The 20,979-nt window shown below is 48.8% G+C and overlaps 1 protein-coding gene across 1 annotated transcript; it reads right to left on the bottom strand.

The window, feature by feature from the left end:
* Positions 1-3,984: 3,984 nt before the first annotated feature.
* DIPK2B (divergent protein kinase domain 2B) lies at positions 3,985-20,508 on the bottom strand. Its single transcript, XM_009989485.2, has 5 exons — positions 20,168-20,508; positions 14,563-14,827; positions 7,789-7,962; positions 5,716-6,004; positions 3,985-4,568 (listed from the first exon to the last, which is right to left on the bottom strand). Exons 1-5 carry the CDS (start codon positions 20,389-20,391, stop codon positions 4,228-4,230), a joined length of 1,293 nt encoding a protein of 430 aa, XP_009987787.2. The 5' UTR covers positions 20,392-20,508; the 3' UTR covers positions 3,985-4,227.
* Positions 20,509-20,979: the final 471 nt, after the last annotated feature.

Below are 20,979 nucleotides of genomic sequence, written 5' to 3'. Positions count from 1 at the left end.
TTACAAAAGTGGCCCCTAGCTAGATGGCTTTGGGGTGCTCTGCGTGTTACCAGATACTTGACTCCGAATACCTGAGGGGGTTTTCTTGGTGATATCCAGCGTCCCGGCCTAGAGTGCTGGTTGGGAGGTGTCGGGACAGACCAGACTCAGGGGGCACAGACGTACCTGTGGCGTTTGGAAGCACGAGGCCACTTCAGAGGCTCTGTCTCAGTGCCACTTCCCCCATGCATCAGCCGCCTCTGAGTGAGAGGGTGGCTGAATGGAGACAAGGGTGCAGGGCGAATAGGCACGGGGTGCATTGCTCATGGAGGGGAACCAGTTTTTACCAATTTTCCACTTTCTGTGATGAGGACCTGTTTCATCCGACTCTCTGCCAGGGTGCTCTGTCTTTGGTGGGAGGAGTGCATGGAAAATACAACTGAATGCTACCATCAGCTGCTGTTCCTTCCCAAGGGACTGTGTGGGGCAGGGGACAGCGGTGCCACTGCCACAGACACGTGGAGATGCTGACTGAAGATGATATGAAGAGGAGAGGTGAACTACAATAGGTGAAACTGTGACTGTCTCTTGCTCTGGGCTGCCCATGCGCAGTCCCCATCCCCTGAGGAATGACAGTGTTAAAATACACCGCTAGACAAAATATGGCAGAAAATACAGTTTTACAAACCTCTTGACCTGAAAACTTTTAAAGAATACAAGATACGGGGCAGTAAGAGAGACATCCGATAAACGACTGGACATAAAGGCAGCTGTGAACTACCCACAAATAAAGCTCTGAGGCTGACTGTGAGACTGGTGGAAGACTTCTCCTGCCATCCTTGTCCTGCTGCGGAAACATTTCAAGTTGTTACCAGGAACAGTTTGCAAAGGCTCACACAAAGCCACCGTCGGAAATAACTCAAACGTAGAGCGGAAAAAATTGCTCGAGAGTTCTTTTGGGAAGGATTAGGTTTGAAATAATTGCCATTTATAAATTAATTTCACATCCTTTTGGAGCTTGGCCTACTAGCATTTCAAGGCTTGACTGGAGCTGGCAGGCAGAGTGGGCATGGATTCCAGGGCCTGACTGCCAAGAAAAAGGAAAATATTAAGATAAAAAAATTGGCAATGAAAAAAAAAGGCCAGGGAAATATAGGGAAATGAGATTTAGTTTAGGAAAATTATTGTTCTCTGAGCCATGGCTCATGATTTTATGGCTGGCATATTAATCATGATCTTACGTGAGCTTGGACTTTGTAATCAATGTCTGAAGAGAAACTGTTGGCGAATACAGCTCCAGACACTTTAATGATCTTTAAATCCATGATTATGTTATTTTTTAATATTTTTTTAAATTCATATCAAAGTCTATTGAAAGCCGTGGGGAGACTCCTCTCAGCTTCAAAAGCTTTGAACCAAGCTGTGTAAAAATAGATGCCACGCGCTTCAAGACTTCTGCTGCAGTCTTGCCAGCCGAGTCCAGCAGTAGAGTAAGACCATGACTTTTCTGTTTCTCACACCCCGCGTTTCAGGATCATGAGTTATCAGGAAACAGCCACCCCGTGTTTCAGGATCATGAGTTGTCAGGAAACAGCCAAAGTCTATGTGATACCTCTCAGTCCTTTTGCCCAGTGCCAGATTAGACCTGAAAGATCTGGGCTTGCTCCGGCTGTTCTCTACAGTGCTGAGCACACACATCCGCTCTGCATTTCCCTGGGCTTGTCGCACAACAGAGGGATGCTCTGCTGCCCGGGGGACATTTTCCACAGAGCCGTACAGCAGATGAACAGCTCATTTCAAAAAGGAAAACGTGTATGTTGAAAATAAAACTGCCCAGGACACAGGGGAAAGGAGTGAACCCAGTATGGAGCCCTGTTGCAAGGGCTGCTCCTCCTCTCAGCGCAAGTCAAGCCGTTGCTAAACCAGAAAGCACCGAATCAGAGGCCAGCCCAAGTCACAGAGCAGCTGTGAAGACCTCTCTGCAGCCCCACGTCTTGCAAATCGTCTCTGCATGGTCAGACTGGTCCAGATCTTCATCTTAGCACTTTTTGGGCATTTTGCAGTGTGCGTTTTTAGTTTCGACTGCATGAAGAAGGCCACCCTCCGGCACAGACAGCACCTCGCCGCCAACCTCAGCGAGAGCGGTGGTGAAGCAGGAGCTCCGACTGCCCGGCACGAGGTGACCGGCATCCGGCACTGGGGTGGGAGGACTCACCGGACAGGAAGGGGCCCAGGGCTAACACCCAGCTATCAGGTAACATCACAGACCGAGAGATCGGAGATGCAGACACATTCAAGAAAAACTGTTGAAAACAGATTGATAGTCAGCCTTATGGATCTCAGCGAAGGACATGTTTTTCTTACTGGAAGAGAGCCACAGTGTAGAAATAGACTGAAATCAAGAAAGAGGACTGCAGCCGCAGCTTAAGCTGTATATTTAAACACTTTTGCTGCCGGACCATCTGGGCCTCAAGCTAAATTTACCTACAAATTATTTTCAATGTTTCTAACTTCTTGAGAGGTGAATGGTGCACTTGATACTTTATGCCAGGAGGAAAGGCAAAATAGGCAAAATGTCCTGAGTCAGATTTTCCCAGTGTCAGACCCATGTGTGGTTTTGGATGCCTGATTTATCCGCAACACCTTGACCTTGAGCCCAAGCTGGGTGTTCTGTGCACACAGAGCCCCTCGACCACCACCACCACCAAATCTTGACTTGCATTCCTGCTCCTGGAAACTCCGTACAATGATTAGCAATGCAAATGCACTCACACCTTTTTCTGCTTTTATGCTGTTACTGATTTTTGTTTTGAAGCATGGCTAAAGGAAGACTGTTTCCACAATGAAAATACTTCTGGGGGATCCAGAAAGTCTAGTTTCTGACTTAGCTCAGCCAAATTTGCTTGGCAATTCCAGCGCACCTGGATCCCAGGAGAAAGCCTCAAACCCAGGTGAGGTCTGGCAGTCCCCTAGGCATCGGGGCAGGTTTGGTGTGGGCCTCTGATGCCTCACAGGGAGCACACAAGACAGTGACCAACAGATGCTGGATGGCAAAGTTGCATTTTGCAAATCTGCAACTTTTGCAGCTCTACAACTTCTGCAAACTCCTCCCACAAAATGAGGCACCTACATCTAGCCCTGTGTTGGCCACTGCTGTGAAAAAAAGAATCCACCACCTCAAATTTTAGGTGCCTGAGTCATTCCTTTGGGGACTGGCTTACTGATTCCTCCTCTGACAGGGAAAGGGATGTGGATGGTCGTACCTCTTGCTGGTCAGGACTTAAGAGTCCTGAGAGCTTAGGGAGTGTCCCAGCACCTACACTGGAGCATTGAGTGTTCAGCAGATCTCATGGGCTCAGAGTAAACTAATCTCCCATCCTCTGCCTGTGCTGTTTCTCCTCTTAAGGTAATTTTCCCATTTAAATGGCTTTGTGCAAATGGTTCCTTCAGTTTTCTTTAAAGAGAAAAGCATGAAAGTATCTACTGGACTATCACATCCCAGAGTTGTGTTTTTTCTAATCGTAAAACAAGAACCTCTATTAGTCTCCAATTACTGCCTGTCAACTTGGGAAAGACTGAAAGTAATTATATTTGGGGATTAGAGGAATTAAGTCTCAAGAGACATGGGGCCTTTCAGCTTTTTACTGCTGTTGGTTGCATCTTTCTGTTCTGTGTGCTATAAAAGTAATAAAATTTAAATATTTTATAGAAGTGATCTAGGATGGGTGATGGAACAGAACTGATCTGGTGGTTCAGTTTATCTATGATTTAGAAATCCCCAAAAGGAAAGTCTTAAATGTGTCTATCCATCCCACATCATGTATATATATCATCTTGGTCAGAAAGACTTTCTTGGTAATAAAGCTCCTCTATCTAGCTAGTTGTGGGTGCGCTGCCTTCAGAGCTTTTTTTTGTTTGTTTGTTTGGTTTTTTATGAAGGGCATGGAAAACTCTTCCAAGGCCAGAATACTTGAATAAGATTTATTAATCCTGTAGCCCCTGTCACTCACGATAATGCTAATAATCCATAAGCCTTACATCATGTCTAACATCCCATGTAACAAATGCATCTCCGGGAGATGAACAATAAATCCCATGTTCACTCTTCCCCCTCCTCCTCTGCCTTGATGAGAAAGCCCCAGATCTGGTGCAGCTCTTTCCAGCTACCCTGGTTCCTTCTTGCTTCCCGCACTGGCAGGGGGCTGACACTGCCCTAGTCCTTCCTGGGGTACCCCTCCTCTGAAGCCGTCAGTATTTTTCACTGTATTTGCAGTCAGGGTAGCGGTAGGCAAAACGAGAATCACAAGATCGCAGAGGTTTCAGGAGCTCTTCCAGCTTTGCAACTGCCTCGTCGACACCGTGGTCATCGGCAGGGCCATCGGCGCAGTTCTGCAGGAAGCTGTCTATTTTCTCCTGCAAGGGTTGCAGAAATTTCCCCTTCAGGAGCTTTGGCAAAAGCTCTCGGCACACCATGACGAGGTTGTGCTTCTCTCTGATGGAGTTACAGGACACAAATGCAGACTGGCAGTCCACAGTCAAACAGCTAAATATATCTTTATACTCCTGCTGGCCATCAATCAGCTGGCTCCCTGTTAGAGACAATTAAACCAGTCGTTAGAAGCATGGTAGCAAAATCTTGGGTAATCACGTATGTCTGTACCTCTGTATTAACATGTGGTTCGTTACTATCTGAAGGATACAGCTATCTGTCACCACAAAATACCCTGTGCTGTAGCTATATATATGGGCCAATTTTCTCCTTCCTGAAATATGTATATTTTTCTGAATGGCAGAGCGCTCAGAACTGCCTGACAGAGGAAGCGGAGAAGAGTCTGTTGAGTCAAACCGATGCGGAAAAAAATGAGAACTAAAGTACTAACCTAAAATGTGGAGTTCTTACAAAACTACCACAAATGGCCATACCCATAATTTTTCCATGTTACCCAAAATCATTAAATTGCAACAACAGCTCATCTAGCTGGAGTCAAGTCAACAGTAATAGCTGTCTGGCCAAGAAAAAGAAACCCAGTGGAAAATTCTCTGACAGCTGCTTCTGAATATTTGAGATCTACTCAGCTGAATGTGTGAGCTGAGCAAAGGCCTTTTGAAAATTTGAACATTCAAAATGAAATTGTCAAATTATCGGAGAAATAGTCTTTTACAAGCTCTACTTCCAGGAGCAGACCAATGTAACCTGTGAAAAGCAAACACTAACTCTTGATTTTATGTAAAAATGACAAAAGGGAGATTTTGTTGTTATGATTATTAGTTAATGTGATAAATGCACCTAAAAAGAGACTGATTTGACTCAGTACTTAAAACAAATGAAGTTATCAAATTTATACTAGCAAATACTGACGTTTGTGTGGCAAAAGTTTTAAAAGAGGTGATTTAGGAAGACTTCAAACGAGAACATTCAGCACCTTGCACATTTAATATTGCTGCCAGCCACAGAGGGGGCCGGGCAAGAAGCAAGTGCCCGCGATCAGTCACCAAACCGCTGAGCGCACAAACAAAATGCCTGTCGCCTTCCCGACTCAGAGCCAGAACGGCAGGAGCTGCTGATGCTTTTGCTGTTGGTAAATCTCTGCTTGATCTTTTCATTATTTAATTTAGCAAGTGATGTTCGGTCGATTAAAAAAATAATCAGCAGCAGAGCCAAGCTGAAAGATTTGTTCCCCCTGTCCCGCTGAGTCCTCCTGCGACAGATGCGCAGCCACGGAGCCTGCTGAGTACCTTCCTCCTTGTCGATGATCCCCAGTGTGCTGGCATCCCGGATGAACAGATGCCCATTGCTAAACACACCGAAGGTGCCAGCATCCACGTGGGTGAAGTAGAAGAAATAGTTGAGGTCGTTGGTGCCCATGGAGCGGAGGACAGTGAGGAGCTGGAGGGCCAGGTCGGCGGCCACCGCAGGGGCCGCGTCGTAGAAGTCGTGCAGAGGCCGGGTGCTGGCGCTGACCACCAGCCGGCCGCAGGAGCCCAGGTACCGTGGGAAGGGCCATCCCTCCACGTTGGGGAAGATCTGCCGGGGAGAGCGGTAACAGGGGGAGTTGCCCCGGCACTCTGGCTGCTGCGTTCTGCCCATGGACCCACCTCCCTCCCAGAGAACTTTCAAGTGCCCTGGCCAACTTCAAGCAGCAGCGCCGCTGTCGTATTTTGCTTTCTAAAGCATCCTGCAACCCTTCCTCACCCCAGCTTGCCCCAGCAGCAGGGGAAGGCACTGCTCCAGCCTGGAGTAGCTATGCTGCTTTTTTTTTCTTTTTATTTTTTCTTTCTTTTTCTAATTAAGGAAGAAGTATTTCAAGACTTATTCTATGAGGGAGACTGACCAGAAAGTCCAAGATAATAGTAGATTTTAAAGTCATGAAAATTTTAGGCACAAAAGAGCTAATTTTAGGGATCTTTATGGAGCCTGTGATGAGTTCCTCATGAGCACTGCAGAGCTGAAGTCATGGCTTGGAGGTGAAGTGGGGCTAGAGAAGTTTTTGCTAATTTGTAAGAAATGCCTGGTCACTTTGTAAGGGACTTTGCAGTCTCAGAGAGAGAAGTGCTAGGTGTTTGCTACAGTGAGGGCACCTGGGCTGGGCTCCCTGCGTCACTGCAGCTCATGCTAGCAATGCAGTTACGCCAGGTGGAAACCAAACTGCATGACTGCTGAGCCGTGCCAACACAAAGCTTTCTGCCATCTACACTACAGCTAGTTTTTCTCTCCAGTGCCCCAGACCCTGCCAAGGCAGGGTTATAAATTCATCCAGTTTCATGTTTAAGGTTGCTTCTCCCTTCTACTGCAAAGGCATTTTGGGCACTCACGTAAAATCAAGCCATTTCTCTTTGGCATATTTTTCTCACCTCTTTAAGCTGCATTCCCATATCTTTACAGTGCTGAGACTTGCAGACTCGTGCCCCAGCTAGCCATGGCCGGGGTGGCTGAGTGACCACCAGGAGACCTCCAGAGTACAAGCACCACTCCCCCTCCCTGGGACTGGGCAGAGCCCTGAGAGCTGCTGAGGGCAGCGGTGGCCTGTGGCAGGAGACAGATGCTGCTGCTGCCTCTCCGTGGAATCTCAGAAGGTTGAAAGACACAGCAATGAGAACTAAAGGTGAGGCAGTGGTGGGATGGGTGAGGATACTCCCTCAGAAACACATGTAAGGAAAGAAAAGAGCCACATGCCAGGCATGGCAGCAGAGGACCAGGGGAGGGGCACAAGGCCTTCCAGCTCTCTGCCTTCAAACTCAGAGCTCAGTTGTATTTGAGAGTCCACCAAACACCTCTGCAAAGTTGCAGTTTGCTACGGAGCTAGTTACCAGCAGCATGTAAATGGTAAAAACAGTGCTGGTATATGGAACCTGGGAAATCAGCTCTCCCCAAGTCCATGTTCAACCTCAATGCTGCACCTTGGACCTCCCATGCTAAAGCATGCTCTTTCTCTTTTATAAACAGGCTGTGATTTTGAGTGACATATTAGCAATGCAAACGTAACACTGTGAAGTATCAGGGATGTGTAAAACCCTGGCTTTCACAGTGTGCTAGTGCAATAACCTGTCTGGGTTCTGATTTATTTAAGGGGCTGGGCATCCATATCTCTCCACAACTTCACAGGCTGATGCAAGGAGCACCACAGGAGTCTGCCCGGCTTCAGCTATCCAACACCATAGAAGAAACTCACTTTATGAAGGCCAGGGAACTTGCCAAAGGCCAGGGCTGGGACTCCTGTGCAGCTTGGGACTGGTGCATGTCTCATGCGAGGGTTTGCTTGCAAAGGGGCTGCGGGGTGGCATTTCAAGCCAGAGTGAGGTGATACATACCTGTAACAAGATGGGGTGTGAATTCACTGACAGTGTGTACAGGAGGCGCAGTTTGTCCCGGTCGGTGAGGTGGTCCATGTAGATGCTGCCAGCATCTGGTACCTCAGCGTAGCGCCGCACTATCCTGTCCAGGAGACGCTGGGACGGGCAGCGCAGCATTGGGCTAGACAGGCCCTGGCGAGAGGTGAAAACACGACAAAGATGTTTGTTTTCCAGCCTGAGATGTCATGGTGTGCTTGGCTCATGCTGGGGTGCACCAGCACCTCTGTGCTCTGCCCACTGTGTCTCTGCACCTTGTGGCAGAGCTGCTGGTGGGCACAGGCACCCAGCGGGATCTCTACAGCAAACCGCTCCTAGAAAAGATCTCCGTACCATCCAAAAATGCTTGTTAACAGCTCAGGTTTCCAAAACAGCACCCGGTCTTTGCAGCGCAGAGGCAGATGCTGCAAACCTCACTTCCCCCCTACTGTGCAGCAGCGCGTTGCTCCGTGCCAGTGGGCCTCCTCTGTCCGACCGAGTTTCCAGCCCTGGCATCCTGGCCCGTTGGCAGAGGCCCCGCTGTCATTAAGCTGGTGAGTCACTTCCCTCGTTAAATAATGTCTTCGGATCGCTTCGCTATTTGCTTAGCCTGTGAGCAGCTTTCCTGCAAATACTATTTGCTAAGGTCAGTAAACATGCTTCAGAAGTGTAAACAAGCACTGTATGTGGGTACAAGAACAGGACATATTCTCTCTCTGATAAACTTGTGCATTAACTATCAAAACCAAACCTGGATAGCCTGTGCATATGTTTTGTAAATACCAGCTACAAATAAAGAACTGTCGGGCTAATGGGGTCAACCATCACTGTACTTCACCTTTCAGATTTGAAGGTTTGGCTTGTAAAATTGCACAAGCAATCTATGGCCAGGATAAATGGCACAGAAATTTATACCTTTGTAGTCAAAAAAGACCTTTGTTTTGAAGTCAGTCTTTCTTAATAGCCAAGGAGAGCGGATGTACGGAGAGTTGCCCACAGTGGCACAGAAGCGCTGCCTGGCCGCACCTCTGCTGGGGAAGGGAATCAGGTTTTTTCTAAGCCTTTTTCTTCCAAATGATCTCAGTAGCCACATTTACTCCTTCAGGTTTTCTTTATAATCTGATGGCTGAGAGACGTGCTTCAGAGGAAAGGGCACTGGAGCTCACATTACTCCCTACAATTCTTCACGCTGAGAGCAAAGATTTGACTCAGGGTCTCCCCAAGTCATTTGGTAACTCTGAGGTAGGTCTCTTTCAGACGTTCCTGCACGAGCTGTTCATTTGGCACAAAACACCTAGTTACTCAGTCATGGCAAAGAAACAAATGAACAAGGAAGGGAGGAACGTGGTTGGAGGTGGAAAGAGGGAACTAGACTTCCCACATCCCCTCCTCTGCCTCTCTGCCAGCCTCAGTGAGGTCCCAACCACTCCTTTCTTGGCCATCAGTTGCACGAAACAAGCCCAGAATGCCAACAGCTGCTTAAAACTACCTGAGAAAAATCAACCCCAACTGGAGCGTTGTCTCACAACAACTAAAGAACCATTTTTTTTTCCCTAGAGAATAAAACATTTGTCAAAAACTCCCTAGTTCTGGTTGCAAGTCTTCACACACTCCTCTTCTCTGGTGTAGCCTTACGAAGGAAATATTTTTTCAACTAATTATCTAAAACCATAGAAGGACAGGGGGGAAGGGACGGTTATGGATTTCTGTCTCACAGCACTTGTGGCTGACTCTGTCACTTTCCCTTTGGAGGAGGAGTGAGAAAAAACGAACAGAACAGAGCTGTGTTAAAGAAGACACAAACAGTGGAGAAAGTCTCTTGCAGCTCTGCGTGTCTGCAAATATTTGCAGCCAAAATTAGAAAGCCTTGCTGCCTCCAGGAGTTTGCAGCGCAAAAGCTGAGACCCTTGAGAGTATAAAGCAGGAACAGAATTTATGGTGGCAGAGAACACATGAAAGTTTTAATTAGGATTTTTTTCCAACATCAGGGTTCATCCTATTAACATAGACATGGACATGTGCTGCATTTGGTCATCATGGCTGCTTGTTTCCTGAGGAACCATTTGAGGGATACCAGCAGCGGTGCGGGTGCAGAGGAGTACGGCTGGGTGCTGCTGTGTTTATATGTATCAACCATCAGTGCAACTTCCTACGATGTAATGAAGCCCTGATCCACCCAAGCTGGACAGTGAGGCCTTTTGATTTCAGCAGAGATATTCAAATGTTTAAAGTTCAGCATCTGCTCGAGTGTTCTGGTGGAGAGGGGCATCCCCTTCCAGCAGACTGATGGAAACATCCCTACAGTAGAAAAAGAGCCAGAGTTTTAAAACTATAAGAAAAAAATACGCCAATGGAAGAAAAATTTGAACACATACTCAAAACACTGGCAATACTGGTTTATCTGGGAATACCTTAAGTCCTTCACAGTGTTTTATCATCCCAGAGAATAAGACCTGCCAGCCTGCCTGATGTATTGTTTGTGATTGATATGGAAAGCTTCTTATTTACTTTGATTAAATACCCACGTTTTTATATCTGATAATAAGTAACTCCTGCAAAGCCGACCTGCACGCAACTGAGGTTTTTTCTCCTACTGCACAGTAGGCAATGCGTTTTAAACTCCCATGTATGCATATGTATGCGTATCTAGTGAGGATGCACCCAGAATTCACTCTGACATAAAGATGACCTCTAGAAGACTTTTTCTCACTGAGCCTTCTCTTCAGCCAACCCAAGGAGGGATGGCACAGCTCAGGAGCACTGCTGCCTCCTGCCCCACATGCCATCACCTAGGTGCAGCTTCACCAAACGAGCAAGTTTGGGGTAGGATCCAGGAAGAAACATTTGGACGTAGGTGTCAAAGCACCTGCAGCTCCTGGCTGCTTGAGTCCAAGGGTTTTGTTCACTCCCAAAAGAGAGAACCTGAGGACACTCTGTGAAGCTACGGAGCTCATCCCCACTGCAGGCACCACTGCTATAGTCCTCCATTGGGAGATACGGTGTGGTTGGTGCCAGCAGGTTTACCGAAGCACGTCTCTGATGGTGAGGTGCAGGGTCAAAGAGGCAACAGGTTCTGGGAGGTGGCTCTGGGAGCCCAGTAACGCCTGTCCTTCCCTAGGACGAAGCAGCTGCCAGATCAGCGAGCTGCTGCCTCTGCACTGTGAGCAAAGCGATGCGTACTGGCCACATCACCACAGTGCTGGCACATCCGCTGAGCACAGGTGGAGGTGCCGGTCAATAGTTTCAAACCGTACATCCTAGAGAAAGGAGCTGCAAATGGCTGGCTTTTCACCTTGGTACTGCTTTTGTCCATCTGCCTTTGGCATTTTCCAGGCTGTGCTTTGTAGACAGGGCTGTAAATTTGCCCTGTGGGTGATTTGTGCTGAAACTAGCCCAGGTTTTTTGTTGTTCTTCCCCTTGAACAAGAAAAGCAAGCAGCGTGGTTTGGGGTGATGAGCTCCTGGGAGAAGCAGAAGGTGGCTGGGGCTACCGGCTACCGTGAGGGCTGAGCCCTGGCTAAATCCTACTCATCTCCAAGCCGGGCTGGATTTTAACACTGAAGACTTTGCTGTGTCCAATAAAGATTTTCATTGTGGCAGGTGAAATAATCACTGTGGCAGGCAGCTCAGCTGATGCTTGGGTCAGGCAGAGAACACAGCATAAATTGAAAAAACATTACTTCATGGTCTGTCATCTTGATTCAAGCACGTTACAGTTTCTTGTAATTCTCCACTCTATAAGACAAAATTACCTGAGCCCATTAGCTTTCCTCAGTGCTGCTATATAGGAAAAACTGCAGGGAGGGAAGTACAGACACCGCTGGGTAGCTACAGCTTTGTGAAATGGTGGGGGGCATCGTGTTAGGCGTCACCCACCAGCAGTGTGCTGTCAACACATCTGAAAAGAGAGGGGGCAAAAAAAAAAGCCAGAAGAGCAGTGCTGCAGGTAAGTATTTGCAGTCACATATGGGTAGCCCCAAGAAATCCCACTCTGATGGCTCGTGCTGTGTTACCAACGTGCGTTTTCCCAGCCAACACTGCAGAGGGGCAGCAGTGCTGGGCTGGGTGCAGGCAGAGGTACGCCTGCAGCTTTTGGATGTGAGGAGGGCAGAGAGGAAGGGCATCCCTGGCTCTGTGAGGCTGGATGGCTTAGAGGGTCACCCTGTAACCTGTGGTGGCTCACACAACATGGCTGGAGGCTGAGGAGGGTCTCACATACAAACTGACTCACTGTACAACTGAAATGTTGTTGCCACAGACTGTTTTTTAAGTTCAGACCACTGTGAGACTGATAGCCATTTTGCAGAGCACATGCCCAATCTTAAATAGCGATTGCTGCCAAAATTTGGAGAGGGGAGTAGGCTCCAGGGCCTCTGAGTTGCTCAGCTTCTCTGTGTATTCAAGTCTATATGCTGTTAGAAGGGATTTATATCCCGGTTTAGGTTTCTCTGCTCGATTTACAGAATCAAAGAACCATGAAAACACGAGCAGAGCAATCCCGAGGCAGATGTGCAAAGGTCTGCACCTCCTTGTAGCCTCCTGTGCTGTCTCCAAATAAAAAACTGCAGGGGTTGCTGAAATGTCCCAGAAAGTTTGTCCCTGGGTGCGTTCCCTCCAGGCTGACCCCTAGAGCTCACTTCGGAGGAGCCCTGGAGCTGGGGTAAACTCAGCTTCCCACCACTGCACGGTGGAAACTCAAGTGACCAGGAGAAACCAGACAGGTGCATGGCCACGGCGTCCCAGCCAGAGTCTCCACGTGGTGCTGCGTGTACATGTGGTGTGCATGTGGTCTGCATGTGGTGTGCATGTGGTGTGCATGCGTGTGTGTGACCCAGCCCGCTCAGCCAGGAGCTCAGTTTCAGAGAGGACATGGTAGGGAAAGCTGTGTAGCACATCAAGAGCCTTTTAAGGAGAAGGATTTGGGCTCAGCTAATGACTTCACTTTGCAGAAGATCTGAGATACGACAGCGCTACATTTCTCCAGTTTCTTCTTCACCCAGCAAATGGAAGTTCTAAGCTCTCAACTCCTCCTGTTCCACATAGCACTGCTATGAGGGCAGCATGTCTTTGCACAAATCCCTTGGATACTCCAGCAATGCCAGAGGGTCTGGCTCTCCACCTTGCCCTTCTGCCGCCCCCTGCACTGCTGCCTTGAGGGACAGCAATGGCCAGTGGGTGCCTGGGAAGCTGCTGCCTGCCACCCTGGGAGGATGTGTCCCTGCCCACAGCCCACAGGCTCAGGTGAGGGATGCTCTGAGTAGAAGTGATGCATATCTGCCCCCACTCCTTAGCCCTTCTCCTGAGCTTACTAGACAAAGTACACTGTAGCTTAGCTCCAAAGAATTTTTCCCTGCCTGGCACATGTCATCCTGCACCTCACCCTGCCCAGGAAAGAGGGTGCTGGCTTCAGGGTGACCTGCCATGTGCGTCTATCAGCAACTCAGGTGAGTCCTTGGAGAAGATCAGGCACCAGCCCCGGTTCTGCTCCTGATGCTGCTGCTGCTGCAGCAGCACGGGGTCTCCCGCTCTCCCTCCTCAGGCATGCTCCTCCAAGGGTAACAGAAGTGGAAAAACTAAAGCAGCGTATCTTTAACGCTCAGCAGAGCTGAACAGATGCAGCAGCATGCAGGCAGGAGGAAACAGTTGTCTTTATAGAAAAAAAGAAGTCCCTGTTTCACAGCCACTTCTCTCTTGTAAGGGGGCAGAAGTGCTGGAATAATCTTTCTTTGCCTCTCAGGGTCTTGTTTAGAGTATACCCAGCCTCCACCCTGGCCCCTGCCCCTTGCCTGTGGATATTGCAATGCTTTGCTGTTGTTTGGATGGGATGGGGGGGATGCTTACACATTTGGGGAGGGGGCTTTTGCTCTCAGATGCAAGCCAGCAGCTGCCAAACACTCTGGTGTGCCTGATGGCTGCCCCTGTCTGCCCATGACACCCCTCAGTGCAGGCAGTGCCCAGACACCAGCTCTCCTCTGGATCCTGCCTGCTCTGCCCCTCTGCCCTGCCTGTGTGTCCCTCTCCCTGTGCCATGGACACCAGTCTGCCTGATGGCAGTGACTCCCAGCCCACGTGCCTGTCCTGGCTTTGCCTGTGACACCTCAGGACTGCGACAGAAAGGGCAGTGCACTGCTTCATGCCTGAGATCATTTGCTATAGAGGGCAGGTGGGTGAGGAATCAATGCTCCGGTTCCGACCACCAGTGCTGCTCGTCCTGCTGGCCACGAGCAGAGAGGGGTCCAAGTTGCCCAGGTCCCGTCCCCAGAGCAAATTCCCTTTCAAGGCACAGGCTGCCCTTTTGGGTGGGACTTTGTGAAAAAAGTCATTGAGGTGTGATGGAAAACTGGGAAAAAAAACCTGGCAGAAATATCCCCACCTGAGCTGTTGGCACCTTTGCGTGCATGGCCCCAGGTTTTCCCTGTGCCTGAAGCCAGCCTCAGCCTGGAAACCAGGAGCCAGTTCCCGTCTTGCCAGGGCCAGCCCTGTGCCTTGGCCCTCTTCTTCCCATCAGAGCCTCATTTTGCCTCTTCCCTGTGGCTCGGCCAGGAGGACGTGGTGCTGCCCTCTCCACTGGCTGGGACAGGAGGGATGGTGCCAAAATCACCCTCTACCCCTTGAGCTTTCAGACCGTGTCTCCTTCAGACCCCTTTTTTTCCCCCCCGAACCACGTGTCACCCCCATGAGGCTTCCCTCCCCTCTCCCCCTGACCACAACCCAGTATCAGGCTTCCTGAAATCTGGAGAATCCGCAGGGCACCAACCTGGACCAGGTCGGGGGTGAGGCGCTTGGCCCCCAGCCATTTCTGGAAGCGACGCGTGCGGCGCAGGGCGCGCTCCAGGCTGCAGGTCTTCGTCTTCAGCAGGGAGGTGCAGATGCGCCTGTCTGCCCGGTCGTGCTGGTACTTGGTGGTCAGCCGGGTGATGTCGACCGACCGCCAGCTCTTGGCATCATCGGTGTAGTTGCCCGAGTAGCTGAGCAGATAGCTGGAGGGCAGCTTGAAACGAGAAGAAAGCCAGGTGTCAAACCTGCCAAACCAAAGTGAGAGCCCCCAGAGAGCGGGTTAACACGCCGCACGGACACCCGTTGCCGTCCCTCCACTGCACGCTGGCCCTGGGGGCTTTCTGCCATCGGGTGGCAAAGGCTGAGCAGCCACGGGTGGGCAGCCCCAGACACTGGGATGAGGCCGAAGCTGTCAGCCGAGGAAATGTGCTTTGGAAAATATGTCCATCTGCTTTCTGCTTAAACCGTCCCTTGTCGCGCACAGTACCGTGGGGCAGGGGATGAAATGCCCAAACGGGGTCTTTTGGCCCATGTAAAGGGAGGAATTTAAGGGAGAGGGCTGCAGGGTTTCTGTTCACAGGGAAGCCCTGGCGTTTTTAAATATCCTTAATCCCTGAGAAAGGAGCTCAAAAAAGGAGTACTTGACACTTTAAGGGACTCTACAGAACAAAATCTCCTGACAATAAATGTATTTGGGAATGTCAATATAATATTTTGTTCTGAGGTGGTGGCTTTACTCAGTACTGAGGTCAACAGGTCCCCTCCAACGCCGCTGGCTGTATTTTAGCAGCCGGGATGAGCAACCATCCCAGACAGAGGCAGAGTTTGGGGTGCAATGGAGGGACAGGAAGACGCGTGCCTTGGGCTCCTGCAGCCATGGAGACCTTGCACAGATTTACTCCCTCTACACAGGCACAGGAGGGGAGCATATGGGCCGGGCAATTAGACTGCGACGATATTTTTTGGTTCCAGCAGCCCCCTCAGCCCTGCCCACACACGCGTCACACACACAGGAGCTGAGTGCGGTGCCTGTTTTGCAAGTACGCCTGTAACCCGCTCTTGGAAAGCAGCTGAACCCTGACCTTTGGTTTGGCCAGCGTCACACATTTGCTGCCTCTGAAACCTCCTGCCCTAACCTGCTTGCCCGAGTGCCTAAGAAATCACGTTCTAATTTAATCTCACCATAAATTAAAGCCAATAGCTCAGAAGTGAAACAGGAGAGGCAAGAGGTTCCCTGCAGGATCAGCTAGCTGGAGTTAGATGGAAAGACATTAACAAATCTGAAAGCTGAAGCTGATCCTTCCTTTTGATTTCCAGTTGGGAAATCGGCACAGAGAAATTTTGGGAGGATTAATTTCCTCTGAGTTCAGGCAAATAACTAACTCGGTGTCACTAGCCCCCCTCTGTGGTCAGAGACTGACCAGCCTCCTCCCCATGACTCCTCTTGAAGGCAGCACCTTGCTCCCCTTCCCCGCTGCAGATGCAGTGCAGCTCAGGTCCAGGGTGAGCACGGATGCCCAAGGGGAAAGCCTGTCTCCCCAAAACGCTGGTGGTTGCCCTGCTTTGGCTTTTGGCTCTAGCCACATGCCTCCTTCAAAAGATTTGTCGCGGACATGCAGACTGACCAGAAGTGGAGGAGCCCAACCCCTTGCATGAGCAGGTCAAGGGGTTCAGGCGTTTTCGGTCATCTGGGCATTTTGCTCAATAAGAAGTTGAAGTATCCCTACAACTAAGGCATCTGACATGAAAATAAACGCCTTGGGTTTTGGTGGGGTTTTTTTTGATCTAGTTTTGAGCGTCAACTAGAGAGCAGAGAATAGTTGCTATGCCTCGCTGTGATTTGGTTTGCATCACAACCCCTCCCAGTGCCTAATCTGCAGAGCAGGCACAGTGTGCCAGGCACGTACAGGGAAGAGGTGGCTGTGGGCTGGGTTTCTCCTTCTTTCTTTCTTTTTTTTTTTTTTTTCCCCAAGTTAATCACAAATATGCCTTGTGATTTGGCTCAAGCGTGTGTTTTCAGGGGAGCTCACGTCAGGCAGATACCAGGAAAGCGCCACCTCCTGCATGCAAGCAATGCATGGATGTGTGAAAGCCAGGGCTGAGCGTTAATTTGAGTGTGGACAGAGCGATTTCCTCCGCAGAGCTCCTGGGGGAGAGCCATGTGAGCCTGGGAACCCGGCATGGGCTGCGGCAATTCTGTATTTGGCATCATTTCTGGGCAGCGCAGCACTGGCCTGGCACACTTGCTAGATACTTTCAAGATTCATCATCAAGTTGTGCTGCAACAATAATTCACTCTCGTATGAAGCCTTTTAGCTAAAGGCCTGAATGCGCTTTAATTAAGACTTTCAGTAAGATCTGAAATATTGTGTGAATTGTGTGAATAACTGAGTCACAGATTAGAGATTTTAGGTCAGCCCAGAACTAAACATTGAAGAAAATCAAACTTATTCTTTTTTCCTGGATTAAATGAAATTTTGTTTCAGCCAAAATAATTTTGCTTGCATTTGAAGTTTTACCGTTTTTTAAAAGACAAAAATTAAGTAAGTTAAGTCTTACAACAAAAAATAAAAAAATAGCATACAAAATCCCATCAAATTGAAGCATTCCAGTTTTTTCAAACTTCCTTCCTGTTACTTTTGGCCAAAGCTCATCACCAGCTTTGACACAGTCTGCAAATAGTTTTGGTCAGCTCAGTTCCACAGTGTTTTGAAAATCTAGTATTTTACAAAAACTTTTGCTACACTCTGCTCTCAGGACAGTTGGTAGACAGGCTTTGGTATTCTCATTTACAGATGCATAGATAAAGTTGGGCAAAGATAAGGGAAGTAAAGAACGTTAGAGCACAGGATGAGTCACCAGTTGTTCTGGGAACAAAACCCACACCTTCTTACTCCTTAGTTGAGTGCGAATGAATGTCAGCTCCTGGAAATGATGGAGAATTGATGAAGTGTGTTCTAATGAAGATTAACATAGAGAAGTGCCAAGTGCCGTCCACCTTTGACATGTGAAGAGGTACACAAGAGTGGATCGAAGAGCATTAAATGACACTAAAATTTCCCTCATTTAACATTTCACTTGCCAAAAAATCCCGGATGTTCAAGAAATCAAGTGAGAGAAGTTTGACCCCTGTAAAGAAAAGCCTGAAGCTGACTGACTACTCAGAAGAATATTTCTGAAAGTTACCCTTTCCAAAGCACTCAGAGCACAGTACATTATCACCTGTTTGTGTGCTGCATTGTGTGTGAGAACTAACTGTGGGCTCGCAGGAGAGAAGAAAAATCTCTGGTTTAGGGTTTAGCCCCTCTACCTTCCCTGAGGCAGAAGCACCATGTTCCCACATCTTTGTGGCTCTGCACTCCCAGGCACTGCTTGGACCTTTAAGAAGGACATGGATCTGTTGGAGCAGGTCCAGAGGAGGACCACGAAAATGATCTGAGGGCTGAAGCACCTCTCCTGTACTCTCGGGAGACCTTCTAGCAGCCTTCCGGTACCTAAAGATGGCCTACAAGAAGGCTGGAGAGGGACTTTTTACAAGAGCATGTAGTGATAGGACAAAGGCCAATGACTTTAAACTGAAAAAGAGTACATTTTGATTAGATATAAGGAAGAAATTTTTTACAATGAGGGTGGTGAGGCACTGGAACAGGTTGCCCAGAGAAGATGTGGATGCCCCATCCCTGGAAGTGTTCAAGGCCAGGTCGGATGAGGCTTTAAGCAACCTGATCTAGTGGAAGGTGTCCCTGTCTGTGGCAAGGGGGTTTGGAACTAGATGATCTTTAAGGTCCCTTCCAACCCAAACCATTCTGTGGTTCTATGATTGTATGACCCTCTGGCCACCTGTGCTCCTTTCCTGCTGTCCCCCAGAGGAAAGCCAGTGTGGGGGCCTCCTGCTTTCACCCATGTAGCACCTCTTTCCCATGCCCTGGTGCAGCATGCAGCTGGCCGCTGGCCAGCTAGACCAGTAGCTTGCTGCAGAAGGCTACTGCTATTTTCAGCAGGGCTGTAGGAAGTTGCAGGGCCCCAATTTCCTCAGCAGCTAAGTGGACGTAACCAAAATGATGCACCTGCGACAAGCTGCAAGCGTGGAACCTGCTTTGTAACAGGCAGCAGGTCCCTAAAGACCCTGCACGGGCCAGTGGCAAAAGAGCTGCAGCAGGTTGGGGCACGGAGCCAGTTCCCGTGCTGCCCTGCTGCAGAGAATAAAATGTAGGGCATGTAGGGCAGCCCATACCCTGAACATACCCTCAGCCCCTGCATCCCTACACCTGCCCGTGTCAGCCAGCTGAACGTGCTGACTGCAAATCCATCTTGCTTTTTAGGACAGAAGCCCGGGCTGGGCTGAGAGAAATCCAGCACTGCTGGCCTGGCCTTTCTTAGTGCCACTGCACCTTACCGACTGCAAGGGCTGGCATCACCCTCGGCATGAGCCGGGGAGATGAAGAGTCAAGAGGGCAGAGTGCCGAGGGCTGGGACCCCCGGTGTGCCATGGTGAGGGGTGCTCTGGCGTAGCACAGCCACAAGCCGCCTTTTTCTAACGGCATTAAGGAAAGGATGGATGTTCGGTATTACAAGACCATCCCATACAAACCATTATGGTTTTACTATGCCACATTTTATAGGATAGTTTAAGATAAAAATGGTGATTTGTCCAATATTATACTACTTACATTACAGCATTAAAAATACATTTTTACTATAATCGTTTCTTCTCCCCCAGGCTTTTATATCTATAAAAGAAAGTGCATATGGCTGTATAAATCATATCAGACCCAATAAACCCTACCGCTGCCAAGCGTTGCCTTTAACTTTCTCCTCAAATACACTGGCAACATTTTCCCCGCTGTCGTCAGATACAGTCGGCTTTTGAGCCTAAAACTGATTGGATCGGTCCGATGACCGTTTGGGCAGCATATGTCTCATTGACTCCGAGGCAGATGCAAATTCTGCCTGTGCCTTCAAGTTCTCACATAAACTCCCCAAAAGAGTACTAATAATTTAGCCCCGTGTATTTTTGAGCGCGTGGGTAACCTGATGTGCAAAAGTCCTCGTGCCTCAGGCAGGTTTAGATCGCTTTTGATCTCAGTTAATATGCACGTGAAATTCTGCACGTTTGTGTTGTTGCACCTGGCACAAAATTCTATAGCATGTTTACATGTTTGTAGTTAACACAGTCTTTTGGGAGCATACAAAGTTAAACCCCCTTCTCCTTTACTCAGTTGCTCGTAATAAAATACTTCCCAGTACATCTAAACAAACTGATTTCTTCCTTCCCTCTTCCCTTCTCCCATCACTGTGTTGAATGGTTTCAGAGCTACACTCTATGCTGGAAGTTGTGACTTTAATCCTTACTTTCAAATTACAATTCCGGGCTGAAACCCGATTGTGTTTGTGTGTCTTTAAAAGAAAGGAGAAAAGCAGCCTCCTATAGACATTAATTAAATAAATTACTAGGTGCTGTAATGGCAACCGGGTGCTAAGTTACTCTTTGCTTTGTCTCTCATTAAAGCACTTGGAAATACTAACAGGCAACTTTCAAGTTACTATGCAGAATGCTTTAAAGATTACTGTGCTGAGTTTCTGACCTTATTTCTTCTTTAAAGAATTTCTTGCAAATGGATGTCCCAATGCAGGCGTTGCATTTATCAAGTCCCAGGAAAGTCCGGCCAAAACTGTAGCTGGGTTTGACGTGGGGCGCAGACGGAGAAGCTGTTGCTGCTGTGGACAGGTTACAGCTCAGAGCCAAAACCAGGAGCAGCATCAACGAGTCTGTAACTCTGGAGCAAAGGCAACATATCCAGTGCCCCATCTACAGTAGTGGAGAGCTCTGCCTTTTGCAAGTTACCCTTCTCTATGCGTTCAGTCTCTTTTTGATGATCTCAGCCTGCAGTGGTGATCCCCGAAATACAGCAAGACACGCTGGGTGCTGGAGACCCTGCCGCAGTCCCCATCCTGCCAGCTGGTCACTGGCTCTATTGGCTTGAGGTTTGGGTGGGAAAGATATGATGTAGGGTGGGGAGAAGGAAATACATGGAGGATGCAGATAACTTGAGTTACCATGGTTACCTTTCCTTTACTTGGTGCAGCCGCTTCGGCCCCTGCTGACCCTCCCATCAGCCGACTTGGAAAACAACACGAAAAAGTGCTCATCTGCGCTTTGTGCAGACAAATGAAGGATATCCTGTCACTGGAGCAAAAGGCATGTGCAGGACACTTGGCAAAAACTGATTTGGAAGGAATAATGGTGGGGCAGAAACGCACATTTTACCAGAAGCCAGAGCCTTAGCGTTGCTTTATTCCTGGGGATTCGTGACAGTGCATTGCTTGACTTCTCGGATGCTTTCTTGGCTCAGTTTCCCCTTCTCACAGGAGCGCTGAAAAGGCGGTCAGGTGGAAT

This window comes from Tauraco erythrolophus, chromosome 1, assembly GCF_009769465.1.
Source record: "Tauraco erythrolophus isolate bTauEry1 chromosome 1, bTauEry1.pri, whole genome shotgun sequence".
Classification (NCBI taxonomy): domain Eukaryota; kingdom Metazoa; phylum Chordata; class Aves; order Musophagiformes; family Musophagidae; genus Tauraco; species Tauraco erythrolophus.
This window is presented reverse-complemented; position numbering and strand designations above follow the sequence as displayed.